This window comes from Schistocerca piceifrons, chromosome X (assembly GCF_021461385.2).
Source record: "Schistocerca piceifrons isolate TAMUIC-IGC-003096 chromosome X, iqSchPice1.1, whole genome shotgun sequence".
Classification (NCBI taxonomy): domain Eukaryota; kingdom Metazoa; phylum Arthropoda; class Insecta; order Orthoptera; family Acrididae; genus Schistocerca; species Schistocerca piceifrons.
In genome coordinates this window covers 310798478-310812715 of record NC_060149.1, presented here as the reverse complement: position 1 = coordinate 310812715, position 14238 = coordinate 310798478, and the positions used below count along the sequence as shown (strand labels likewise).

Genomic DNA, 14238 nt, shown 5'->3' with positions numbered 1-14238 from the left:
GAGTAGGATTTTATTTAGTCTGATTCTAATCTGATTATACCTGAGTGTACGCTATCGAACTTCATAATGACAATCATCTCACCTACAGTATAACAAGTATAACTGAAAATCAAGTGAAAATAAGGAAAGAAAATGGAAAAAGAGGGACAGGGTAGGGTAGTAGGAGTTTAAGAGAGACTATGAAATCGACCAACTATCTTAAAATTGTGGTGGAAGAAAACTTGACTTTGTTGAGTGTTGGTAGTTTTTCACTACCACCCGTGTTCATAAGCGCGTGCGGTGTGTTGCAGAGTCCCGCGGCCGCAGCCGGTACCGGAAATGCGACTGCTGCCCGTACGGCTACCACATCGACCTGGACTTCGTGCGCTACTGCGAGGCGATGCGCCGCGGCGGCACCTCGCGGCCACGCCGGCCGCGCCGCCGACACCGGCACTCCCTGGAGGTGCTGCTCGGACTCGAGCCCCAGGTACACAGCCTGCTTACACCTACCACACTCATCCACGTTGCTACCGCAGTGAGGGAAGAATTGCGATTTGACCAGAAAGAGAAGTAAGAGTACGTGATTTACAGTTCACAGTTACCAATTTGTGCTCCATTGTCGGGAATGAATCTCCGAACTTCTCTCCACTGTCCCACGAAATGAGGACATTTGGCACTGTCAGTGGTGGTCAACACCTGAGATGGGAACGTTGAGCTTGGGAGTCACCGCGGGGCTGTACGAAAGGAACTGAGTGAGTTTCACTCGGTCCCTGCGCCATCAACAAGAACTCAACACCAGCCTCTACAAGTAGTCATCAAATTCATTTACGTTAAACATACATGTACATCACAACACTCACATATCGCATTGTTGTTGTTGTTATCATCAGTACTGAGACTGGTTTGATGCAGTTCTCCATGCTATTCTATCCTGTGGAAGCCTCTTCATCTCCGAATAACTACTGCAACCTACATCCTGAACCTGCTTAGTGTATTCATCTCTTGGTCTCCCTCTAAGATTTTTACCCTCCACGGTGCCCTCCAATACTAAATTGGTGATCCATCGGTGTCTCAGAACATGTCCTACCAACCGATCCCTTCTTCTAGTCAAGTTGTGCCACAAGCACCTCTTCTCCCCAATTCTATTCAATACCTCCTCATTAGTTATGTGATCTACCCATCTAATCTTCAGCATTCCACTGTACCACCACATTTCAAAGGCTTCTATTCTCTTCCTGTCCAAACTATTTATCATACATGTTTCACTTCCATACATGGCTACGCTCCATACAAATACTTTCAGAAACGACTTCCTGACACTTAAATCTATACTCGATGTTAACAAATTTTTCTTCTTTAGAAACGCTTTCCTTGCCATTGCCAGTCTACATTTTATATCTCCATTACTTCGACCATCATCAGTTATTTTGCTCCCCAAATAGCAAAACTCCTTTACTACTTTAAGTATCTCATTTCCTAATCTAATTCCCTCAGCATCACCCGACTTAATTCGACTACATTCCATTATCCTCGTCTTCCTTTTGTTGCTGTTCATCTTATATCCTCCTTTCAAGACACTATGCATTCCGTTCAACTGCTATTCCAAGTCCTTTGCTGTCTCTGACAGAATTACAATGTCATCGGCGAACCTCAAGGTTTTTATTTCTTCTCCATGGATTTTAATATCTACTCCGAACTTTTCTTTTGTTTCCTTCATTGCTTGCTCAATATACAGATTGAATAACATCGGGGATAGGCTACAACCCTGTCTCACTCCCTTCCCAAGCACTGCTTCCTTTTAATGCTCTCGACTCTTATAACTGCCATCTGCGTTCTGTACAAATTGTAAATAACCTTTCGCTCCCTGTATTTTACCCCTGCCACCTTCAGAACTTGAAAGAGAGTATTCCAATCAACATTGTCATAAGCTTTCTCTAAGTCTACAAATGCTAGAAACGTAGGTTTGCCTTTCCTTAATCTTTCTTCTAAGATAAGTCGTAGGGTCGGTATTGCCTCACGTGTTCCAACATTTCTACGGAATCCAAACTGATCTTCCCCGAGGTCGGCTTCTACCAGTTTTTCCATTCGTCTGTAAAGAATTCGCGTTAGTATTTTGCAGTTGTGACTTATTAAACTGATAGTTCGGTAATTTTCACATCTGTCAACACCATCTTTCTTTGGGATTGGAATTATTATATTCTTCTTGAAGTCTGAGGGTATTTCGCCTGTCTCATACATCTTGCTCCCCGGATGGTAGAGTTTTGTCAGGACTGGCTCTCCCAAGGCTGTCAGTAGTTCTAATGGAATGTTGTCTACTCCGGGGGCCTTGTTTCGACTCAGGTCTTTCAGTGCTCTGTCAAACTCTTCACACAGTATCATACCTCCCATTTCATCTTCATCTACATCCTCTTCCATTTCCATAATATTGTCCTCACGTACATCGCCCTTGTATAGACCCTCTATATACTGCTTCCACCTTTCTGCTTTCCCTTCTTTCCTTAGAACTGGGTTTCCCTCAAAGCTCTTGATATTCACGCAAGTGGTTCTCCTTTCTCCAAAGGTGTCTTTAATTTTCCTGTAGGCAGTATCTATCTTACCTCAAGTGAGATAGCCGGCCGCGGTGGTCTCGCGGTTAAGGCGCTCAGTCCGGAACCGCGCGACTGCTACGGTCGCAGGTTCGAATCCTGCCTCGGGCATGGATCTGTGTGATGTCCTTAGGTTAGTTAGGTTTAAGTAGTTCTAAGTTCTAGGGGACTGATGACCACAGATGTTAAGTCCCATAGTCCTCAGAGCCAGCCTAGTGAGATAAGCCTCTACATTCTTACATTTCTCCTCTAGCCATCCCTACTTAGCCATTTTGCACTTCCTGTCGATATCATTTTTGAGACGTTTGTATTCCTTTTTGCCTGCTTCATTTACTGCATTTTTATATTTTCTCCTTTCATAAATTAAATTCAATATTTCTTCTGTTACCCAAGGGTTTCTACTAGCCCTCGTCTTTTTACCTATTTGATCCTCTGCTGCCTTCACTATTTCATCCCTCAAAGCTACCCATTCTTCTTCTACTGTATTTCTTTCCCCCATTCCTGTCAACTGTTCCCTTATGCTCTCCCTGAAACTCTGTACAACCTCTGGTTTAGTCAGTTTATCCAGGGCCCATCTCCTTAAATTCCCACCTTTTTGCAGTTTCTTCAGTTTTAATCTACAGTTCATAACAAATAGATTGTGGTCAGAGTCCACATCTGCCCCTGAAAATGTCTTGCAATTTAAAACCTGGTTCCTAAATCTCTGTCTTACCATTATATAATCTATTTGATACCTTTTAGTATCTCCAGGGTTCTTCCATGTATACAACCTTCTTTAATATCGCATTAGGGGAGCTGAACTACCGTGTCGAGAGAATTTATTGAACAGCGTAAGTTACAGTGAATAAAACAATAAGCAAAATCATAAACAAATCTAGAAAACAATAAGAATCATCAACAGATTACCAACGTGGCACACGAACGTTCCGAAGGACCGCTCTGCATGAGGAAAAGCTATGAAGTAAAATTAGCATATAAACAGTCAGTAACATGCAATAGAGAATTGATGGCAAATCGCTTCAGCACACACGGTGGACGTCGTACATAGCTTTGGCGATCGCTGCTTCGTATCAGAGATAGTACTACCTGATGACAGACGCCCCACATAGGGGCTAGTGCACTGTGTCTGCGTGGCAAAGTCGCATAAGTGGCAGTTTTTCCCTATCACATACTATCAATGTGGTTCGGTTTCACATGGAGAGCAGTCGTTGAATGCGACTCAACAAGCGCGTGGTCCCTTCCACGCGGCTAAGGAAACATAGTAGTTAGCTATATCACAACGCAGTACTAGACGTAGAGAAAGCACATCGAGACTGCACACACTGCAACTTCGCGGCCTATGCGCATGCGTGAGACTTCAACATGACTACGCAAACCACGCAGTGGACTGCGTCACTAGATGAGGCAATGTCGGTCATCATCGGATACTTCCGACGCACTGTGCGAAGTTTATTCACACTTTCTCTCGCACAAGGAGCCCAGCGAATACCACGAGGATTAGGGACACGCCTGCAGAGCTCTGCTAGGGATGAGCGACTCAAACCCTTCACTAAATGTGTTTCCCTACAAAGGAATTGAATCAGTGCAGATTGTGTAAGCTGGGCAGTGATGATACGCTGCTGATTCATCTAGGCTGTTGTTTCTGCAGCAACTACAAAGACTGGTATCTTCTGAAAACGGTGACTGCTGGTGATAAGCTTAGCCCTTTCGGTAGCCGATGTGACTGGTTTTTCCCTGTAATGGAGTTAGTGAACGATGCAGATACCCTCCACAATTTCGAGCAGGTAAGTGACGTCGTCAGCATCTGCTGGACTGTCCATAGACTCCCCGTTTCGCAGCGTCCGGAGGCAATGCCGAAAGTACTCCACTCTGTGCTGGTTCAGACGCAACTGAGGTTCTTTGGCTGCAACAGCTAGTTCTGGCCTGTCGAAAGCTGTGAGTGAAGGATGCTGCATGGCGAATGGCATTACTGGTGTATGTCGTTGTGCAAGCACGAGGTAGGAAATGATTATGTTCCATGAATGTATGGGGTTCAAGTCGGTATCGAACTAATTTTTATGTCGTCTAGATACAACAGGTCAGTACCCAACATGTGAAAAGGTGAAATAGCGTTACCAGTCTTATGGTTTGGGAACGAACACCCACTACCATACTCACTGCTCTGAGCATGTCTAATGCACCGAATTCATCCCCTACTACAAGTATCATTCGAACTTGTCTTGACAATTCCAATGGATTAGATAAGGCGTCATGATAAATTAAGGACGAATTCTACTCAAACAACAGTCGATTACAGACTCAAATACGTATATTTTGATAAAAGCCCCACAAATACAGTAATAATGAAATCACACAATTGAACAGGGTAAAAAACCACTGAAATAGGTGGCAAAAATGCCTGAATACGAGATAGTTATTACTGGACCGGGACAAAATGCTCGCCCAACCACGTAAAACCACACACGAGTTATCAGAGGACACATACGAAATGACGAAATGAAACTTGTAATTGAAGGCCAGCGAGAGATACTCTCTAATGACGGCATATGGTAGTACAACGTGGCATATGCGTTAAGATCATGGTTTAGTCATAGCCATCACATTAAGAGTTGATGGAGGAAAATGGAATGACTCCATTTTGACGATAGTGTTTAAATGTCCACAATGTATATTGAAAAAAGGTTAAGTTTCGCGTTGTGGCACGAGTGAGCCAATCAGGCCCGACCTACCGTCCAATCATTCACTGCAAATGGCGTCATCGGATACGATGTAGAGGGGCATGTGGTCAGCACATCGCTCTCCCTGTCGTTGTCGTGTTTTTGGCCTCGGAATCGCTACTAATCCTTCGAGTAGCTACTCAGTTGGCCTCACAAGAGGAGAGCACACCATAGACGTCCTCCCACCAAGGGGGAACTAGTAGATAGTGTCGGAAGTTCCATGCGGCTTTTAGCGGATGATGCTGTAGTATACAGAGAAGTTGCAGCATTAGAAAATGGCAGCGAAATGCAGGAAGATCTGCAGCGGATAGGCACTTGGTGCCGGGAGTGGCAACTGACCCTTAACATAGACAAATGTAATGTATTGCGAATCCATAGAAAGAAAGATCCTTTATTGTATGATTATATGATAGCGGAACAAACACTGGTAGCAGTTACTTCTGTAAAATACCTGGGAGTATGTGTACGGAACGATTTGAAGTGGAACGATCATATAAAATTAACTGTTGGTAAGGCGGGTACCAGGTTGAGATTCATTGGGAGAGTCCTTGGAAAATGTAGTGCATCAACGAAGAAGGTGACTTACAAAACACTCGTTCGACCTGTACTTGAGTATTGCTCATCAGTGTGGGATCCGTACCAGGTCAGATTGACAGAGGAGATAGAGAAGATCCAAAGAAGAGCAGCGCGTTTCATCACAGGGTTATTTGGTAAGCGTGATAGCGTTGCGGAGATGTTTATCAAACTCAAGTGGCAGACTCTGCAAGAGAGGCGCTCTGCACGCGGTGTAGCTTGCTGTCCACGTTTCGAGAGGGTGCGTTTCTTGATGAGGTATCGAATATATCGCTTCCCCTACTTATACCTCCCGAGGAGATCACGAATGTAAAATTACAGAGATTCGAGCGCTCGCGGAGGCTTTCCGGGAGTCGTTCTTCCCACGAACCATACGCGACTGGAACAGGAAAGGGAGGTAATGACAGTGTCACGTATAAAGTGACCTCCGCGACACACCGTTGGGTGGTTTGCGGAGTATAAATGTGTATGTAAATGTAGATGAAAAAGCCGTGACAGTACCGGCAATCGAATCCAGGTCCCCGCATGTCAGTCAGCCGCACTGACCACTCAGCTTTGGAGTGGTACGAAATGTACACTGATGAAAAAAAAACGCAACACCAAAAGGTAATGCATTTGTCTAGGTAACATACTTACGTGATCAACATTACAATATAACAAGTTAATGCAAATACGAGATAACCAATTGCAAATATGAAATGCTGCTACACCAACAGCCGTTGTAACCGCCAGAATGTTGAATGTAAGCATGCGCATGCACACGTCCATGCATTGTGTTGTACAGATGCCAGACGTCAGTTTGTTGGATGGAGTTCCATGCCTGTTGCACTTGGTTAGTAAGTACAGGGACGGTTAATGCTGGTTGTGGATGACACTCGAGTTCTCGTCCTGTGATGTCCCATATCTGCTCGCGTGGAGACAGATCTGGTGATCGAGTAGGCCAAGGCAATATTTCGACACTCTGTAGAGCATGTTGGATTACAAAAGCGGTATGTGGGCGAGCGTTATCCTGTTGGAAAACGCCCCCTGGAATGATGATCATGAATGGCAGCACAACAGGTCGAATCAGCAGACTGACTTAAGAATTTTCAGACAATGTGGGTGGGATAACCACGAGAGTGCTCGTGTTGTTATACAAAATCGCACCCCAGACCGTAACTCCAGGTGTAGGTCCAGTGTGTCTAGCACGCAGACATGTTGGTTGCAGGCCCGTAACTAGCCTGCTTCTAACCAACACACGGCTGTCACTGGTACCGAGGCAGAGCCAGCTTTCATCAGAAAGTATAACAGACCTCCACCCTGCCCTCCCATTAGCTCTCGCTTGATACTACTGAAGTCGAAATCGGCGGTGGGTTCGGGTCAGTAGAACGCACGCTACAGGGCGTCTGGCTCGGAGCTGTCCTTGAAGTAACCGGTTTGTAACAGTTCGTTGTGTCACTTTGGTACCAACTGGTGGGCAGATTGCTGCGACAGGTGCAGTAGGATACACCAGAGCCATACGCCGAACATGGTCTTCCCTTTCGGTAGACTCACGTGGCTGTCCGGAACCTAGTCTTCTTGTAACCGTACATTCTTGTGACCACCGTTGCCAGCAGTCATGTATAGCTGCTACAGTCCTGCCAAGTCTTTCCGCAATATCACTGAAGGAACATCCAGCTTCTCTGAGCCCTATTACACGATCTCGTTCAAAATCAGTGAGGTGCTGATAATGATGTCTTTGTCGTCTTAAAGGCATTCGTGGCTGACATCAGCCACCAAGCCCAGTCTCAAAGGCAACTAACGCTCACGATCGTTACAGCGTGTATTTAAAGCGAACCTGATTTGCATCCTCATAGTAGCGCTACAAGTGCCACTCTTATGCGACTGTCGCGAAATTTGAGTAGATATCATCTTTCAGATGTAGAAATACGCCTACCAACTTTCGTTTATGCCGCACAAATCCTCCTCCTTGTTGCGATTTTTTTTCCATAAGTGTATATTAACAATGTATAAAATGTGTATATAACAAAATAATCGTATTTCTTGCAAAATTATTGTTTATGTCAAAAATGCTGTTACTGTAACTGAAGCAGGTTTACAACATGCAGCGCACGAAGAAAGGGGAGTTGCACATTTAACCCAAGCAGCATTATGTCGGCATGGAAGAATAGCGCTCCAATTTTCTCATGGAGCAAATTTTAGACAGTCGAGCATTGTCTAAAGCTGTCTTAGTCGCATGGTTTTCTGACGCTGCTTTCATGATAACAGCATTGTCAGCTTTAAGATGATTTGATGGAAGTTTAATATTAGCAGCATGCTATGCAGTAATTACTGTGTCTTTGTTCTGACAGTTTAAGTTACAAAATATGTACCGATAACAAGAATCATAGACTAATATTAGGAAAACAACACAGTATGTTCAACCCACAAGTTATAATTTTTTTTTCCAAATTTTCACCCCTCCATCACGATAGAAACACACGGTTTGATCTCGGTTACCAGAATAAAAGAATCCAGCTTTATTTAGTTTGTCAAGAAGTTGCATAATAGCTAACGACCACCCATCGCAGGATGCCAGCTTTGTATCGTATTTTGTACATTTAGGGTGAACTAACTAAATGTCTTGTACATCATGCGCTGAAGTGCACAATGGTACACATTCAGGAGATGAATGCAGGCGTATTTGGGTTCTGTTCAGGTTAAAAGTATCTTACAAAAACAGTTTGAGACGTAGCATTTAACTCATCACAGACCCGTTTTCACAGGTGCACCTCCCCAACACCCCAGAGATCCATTACGTTAGAGATAGATTTGCTTTCGAAGCTTACACACGTGAAAGATCCAAGACACCGACACTTCCAGTCACGTGATCATTACGTCACTTCTGGTCGTGCATTCTACAGTTGCTTGTACATGATATCCAGTTGTTAGCATGTAGCCCAGTTGCGCTGTTTTGTATATGTGTGTGTGTGTGTGTGTGTGTCAGTTTACCATGGAGAGAACCTCGACCCTACCTAGGACCTAACTTTGGTGTATCCACCGCCGAACACTGTTCCGGACGTAACACATACCCCCAGACGCTATCCTGAATCTAACGTTGATGTATTCACCTTCAAACACCGCCCCACATGTAGCGTGGGTGGACCAACCTCTGAACCATAACTCAGACATAATGTGGGAGAATCCATGTCTGAACCCTGTCCCAGACCTACCCTGGGCCATGGGGGGCATTGTGACGAACAAACACATACAAAATAGTGCAAATAAGTTAGTTGTTTACTGTTGGATTACATCTACAAGCAAATAAAGCGATGTCATGCTCACATGACAGAAAGTGTCAGCATCTTGGTTCATTAGAATATATAAGAAACTTCAGAGCAAGTCTCTCTCTAACGTAACAGATGTATGGTATTGTTTGGGAGGCGTACCTGTGAAAGTGTATCTGTGTTGGGTCAAGTGTTACACCTCTAAGTGTTTTTTGTACGACACTTGTAGCCTGTACCGAATGGAAATACATCTATATTAACGTCCTGAATCAGTACCACTGTATAGTTCAATGCATGATTTAAAAGAGATGTAGTTAGCTCACAATAAATTTAGAACATACAATATGAGGCTCGCGTCCTTCGATCGTTGGTCATTAGCCATTAAGTAACGTCCTGACAAACTAAACAAAGCTGGATTTTTTTACACCGATAACGGAGATCAAACTGTGTGATTCCATTGCGATGGAGGGTTGAAAGGTTGTGAAGAAATGCACAGTCTATGGGCTGAACATACTATGTGGCTTTCCAAATATTTGTTTGTAGATTAAACTGTCAGAACAAAGATGCAGTAACTGCTGCAGAGAATGCAGCTAATATTAAAGTTCCATGACATCACCTTAAAACTGACAAAGCTGTTATCCCGAAAACATAATCAGAAAAGCATACGACTGTGAGCGCCTTCGACATGCTTGACTGAGTAAAATTTGTTCCAAAAGGATATTCCTTCCATGCTGACATATTGCTACTTGCATTAAATGTGCTGTGTGCTGGAAACGTGTAAGAACATTTTTGATGAAAACAACAATTTTGTAAGAAATACTATTATTTACTGACAATGACACCATTTGTCAACATAGGCAGTTTTCTATGGGGTTAAAAACATCATTTTATTCTCTACAGAGTACTATTGTCAAGACCTGCTGTATCATTTGTTAACAAACGCTTTGCGACGGGATAACAGGAGTAAATTTCGTTTGGGGGGAGGGAGCCTCACCGACAATTTAAAAAAAATAATTATTATGGTAGTAAGCAGGTTAACTGAAAACGAGTGGTGTGAATCATCATAGTGTTACGATGTTGCGGGCACACTTAGAATTTGTCCCGGTGCGCGAACCTTTGGGTAAAGTATGGCTCCGGCGGGCCAGCGCTGCGGCCGCGGCGCCATCAAAAGGACTGGAGCAGAAGCGCCTGGAACACTCCGCCTCACGTCGCCTTGACGCTTCGAGGCATTGTGACGTCGCGGCTGTATAAAGCCCACCTGCTGTTGCAGTAATTCAGTGTGGTTAGTTTCGTTCAGTGCATGCTGTAGACTTGTTTAGCGCTCCTACTTTAGTGTCTAATGGACTATTTTATATGACTATATTTTATTCGTTTACTTTAGTCTCTTAGTGAATTGTGAATTAAATTTGCAATGGATAAATTCATTACCAAAAAGGCGCGCTTGGAAGTTGATGATACTGCAAGTCAACCTCCAACAACTATTGTGTCGTCAATTGCTTCGTCGTCTTCAGGCGAGAACCGTTCACAGCCGAAACCTGGACAATCCGGTAAAGGAAGATCATTTCAGAAGTCTTGGTTGATCGAATATACATGGCTAGAATATGAAGCATTTATCGAAAAAGTTTTTGCAAAATCTGCAAAGAGGCAGATGCTAAAAATCTATCACAATTTTCTTCAAAAAAAAGAAGATGCATTTACTTCCGTAGGGTTTTATAACTGGAAAAATGGTTTGGACAAACTCCGTATTCAGGAAAATACGTTTACGCATAAAGAAGGTGTTCTGAAACTGAATTCTATCATTAACGGAAGTGTGGCCTCCCAACTGAATGAACAGTTAGATAGTGATATGAAGAAAGGCCGTTTAGCTCTTGCGGCAATTTTTACTACCGTGCGCCGCGCGGGATTAGCCGAGCGGTCTTAGGGACTGCAATCATAGACTCTGCAGCTCGTCCCGGCGGAGGTTCGAGTCCTCCCTCGGGTATGGGTGTGTGTGTGTGTTTGTCCTTAGGATAATTTAGGTTAAGTAGTGTGTAAACTTAGGGACTGATGACCTTAGCAGTTAGGTCCCATAGGATTTCACACACATTTGAACATTTTTACTACCGTGCAATTTCTATGCCGACAAAGGCTAGCAATTAGAGGGCACGAAGATGTAAACTTAAATTTTTTCAATTGTTGGAACTCCGAAAGAATGACATACCTGAGTTTAAAGATTGGTTAGGGCGTTCGGGTTATAAGTGGACGTCTCACGATATTCAAACCGAAATAATGGATCTACTAGGAAAGTCTGTGTTGAGAAAGGTATTAGCTTCAGTCAAGAAGAGTGAACATTTTTCTGTTATGGTTGACGAAACAAGTGGTTGACGAAACAAGTGATTCTTCGATTCACGAACAAGTGTCATTGTGTTCGTACTATCGATGATTCCTTAATCGCCAACGAATACTTTATTGGCTTATACGAGACCCCCAGCACTGAATCACAAACTCTGTTGAGTATTTTAAAAGACGTTTTTGCTCGTCTTGATTTGTCAATGGATAATTTAAGAGGAAAGTGCTATGATGGTGCCTCGAGTATGAGAGGTAAGTTCAAAGGACTAAAAAAGTTAGTTTTGGATATACAACCAAAACCACGTTATGTGCACTGCATTAGTCACAGTTTAGACTTGGCAGTTGTAGACAGTCTCCGCCATCTTACATCTAAGAGGGATATTGTGGCTTTAGCCAATTACTTAATAAACACCGTAAGGGAATCCAACAAAAGGATGGGACTTTTCAGAAGCAAACGTTGTGAGAGCGCCAACGACTAAGCTGGTCTACGACCCCTTTGCCCTTGAGAATATTGAAAAATTTTGAAGAACTTCTAGAGTTTTTTGAAACATTTTCTGCTGAGGACAAAACAGAGGCAGGTTACAAATGTGCTGGCTACCTTGAGTCAATGTTACAATTCAAGACTTATTTCTTTTTGCGTCTTTATTGCCATGCAATGAACCCAGTAGAGGATGTCAATGAAAAAATTCAATACCCTCATGTAAGTGTATCTGATCTCGAAAAAATATATGAGGGTTTGATTTGTATATCGAATGGAAGGCGTGATAGTTTTGACGACTTTGGCGAATTGTGTTTAAAAGAATAACCTTCAAAAGTTGATGATCCTTCGCTTCCTCGGAATCGAAGTATACCAAAGAAGTATGAAAACAACGAAGCCAGCTTACCGCACACTTTCAAAACCCCAAAGGAATACTACAAAGCTATTTACATTGAAGTCACCGGTCACGGTGTCCAAGTTGTTTTTCAAAATTTGCCCGATAGCTTTGTTTAAAAAAATCATTTATATTCCATCGCTGCTTTTCTTGTATTCCATCGTTGCTTTTTTTTGACAATATTTGCCACATATGCAGTAAAAATGGTGAGGGTTATTAACACAAGGCTTCAGTGAAGAGCTCATACGTCCTGTGACAAAAACTCTCAGATCTGACAGTTGCATGAAGTAACTAACACAGTATCACATTTTTAGAAAAACTGTAACCAATAAGTAACGCAAGAAGCTTATCTGCACAAAATAATGACTAAATGGCAGCTGTGAAATGGCTGATAGTCAAGGCGCTCTCTCTAACAAGGAAACCTCCCCATCGCAGCCCCCTCAGATTTAGTTATAAGTTGGCACAGTGGATAGGCCTTGAAAAACTGAACACAGATCAATCGAGAAATCAGGAAGAAGTTGTGTGGAACTATGAAAAAAATAAGCAAAATATACAAACTGAGTAGTCCATACGCAAGATAGGCAAATCAAGGAATATGTGAGCCCAGGAGTGCCGTGGTCCCGTGGTTAGCGTGAGCAGCTGCGGAACGAGAGGTCCATGGTTCAAGTCTTCCCTCGAGTGAAAAGTTTATTTTCTTTATTTTCGCAAAGTTATGATCTGTCCGTACGTTCATTGAAGTCTCTGTTCACTGTAATAAGTTTAGTGTCTGTGTTTTGCGACCGCACCGCAAAACCGTGCGATTAGTAGGCGAAAGGACGTGCCTCTCCAATGGGAACCGAAAACATTTGATCGCAAGGTCATAGGTCAACCGATTCCTCCACAGGAAAACACGTCTGATATATTCTATACGACACTGGTGACGGCATGTGCGTCACATGACAGGAATATGTTGTCGACCCACCTAACTTGTACACTTGGCGAATGGGTAAAAAGATTCTTCTACCTTGCCCGATTTAGGTTTTCTTGTGGATGTGATAATCACTCCCAAAAAAGTGATGAAAACGTAGGAGTTTGTCACATAAACTGCAACAAATGAATGCAACAGTTTCACAGTCGCACAGTTTTCCATGTGCTCTGTCAAAACATATGTTTTTAACGTTTTTAAATTTTTCCGCGTGTAGATCGTCAAATCCTGCATATGTCCAAACAAATCTGAACATGTCCTGGAATTTTGGAGAGCGAAGTTGATTATGTGTGAGTGCCTGAACTTTGATAATAGTCTGGAAATAAAAAATTAAACTTTTCACTCGAGGGAAGACTTGAACCAAGGTTCTCCCGTTCCGCAGCAGTTCATGCTAACCACGGGACCACGGCGCTCCTGAGTTCACACTATCCTTGATGTTGCCTATCTTGCCCATAGACTACTCAGTTTGTATATTCTGCTTATTTTTTTCATATTTCACACAACTTTTTCTTGTTTTCTCGATTGATCTGTGTTCAGTTTTTCTAGGCCTATCCACTGTGCCAACTTATAACTAAATCTGAGGGGGCTTCGATGGGGAGGTTCCCTTGTAAGAAGCAGAAAAAAAAGGTTCAAATGTGTGTGAAATCTTATGGGGCTTAACTGCTAAGGTCATCAGTCCCTAACCTTACACACTACCTAACCTAAATTATCCTAAGGACAAATATACACACCCATGCCCGGAGGAGGACTCGAACCTCCGCCGGGACCAGCCGCACAGTCCATGACTGTAGCGCCTGAGACCGCTCGGCTAATCCTGCGCGGCTAAGAAGCAGAGATGGTTAATGTCATTTGCCAAAAGCGCATGAGGTGCCATCTGTCAGATTCTTGTCATAGTTACCAAACAATGGCACTAGGCCATATTGAGTCACAGGACATATTGAGTACAGTTACGTTACTGCGAAAAAGACCAGTTAC

The 14238-nt window shown here is 43.2% G+C and overlaps 1 protein-coding gene across 1 annotated transcript in view; it reads left to right on the top strand.

Annotated features, from left to right (window-relative positions):
* LOC124721390 (KN motif and ankyrin repeat domain-containing protein 2) overlaps nt 1-14238 on the top strand; it is a 387950-nt gene that overhangs the window by 179940 nt on the left and 193772 nt on the right. The window contains exon 3 of the mRNA XM_047246331.1: nt 291-466. Coding sequence (XP_047102287.1) covers nt 291-466 — 176 coding nt within the window. The remainder of the gene's footprint in view (nt 1-290; nt 467-14238) is intronic.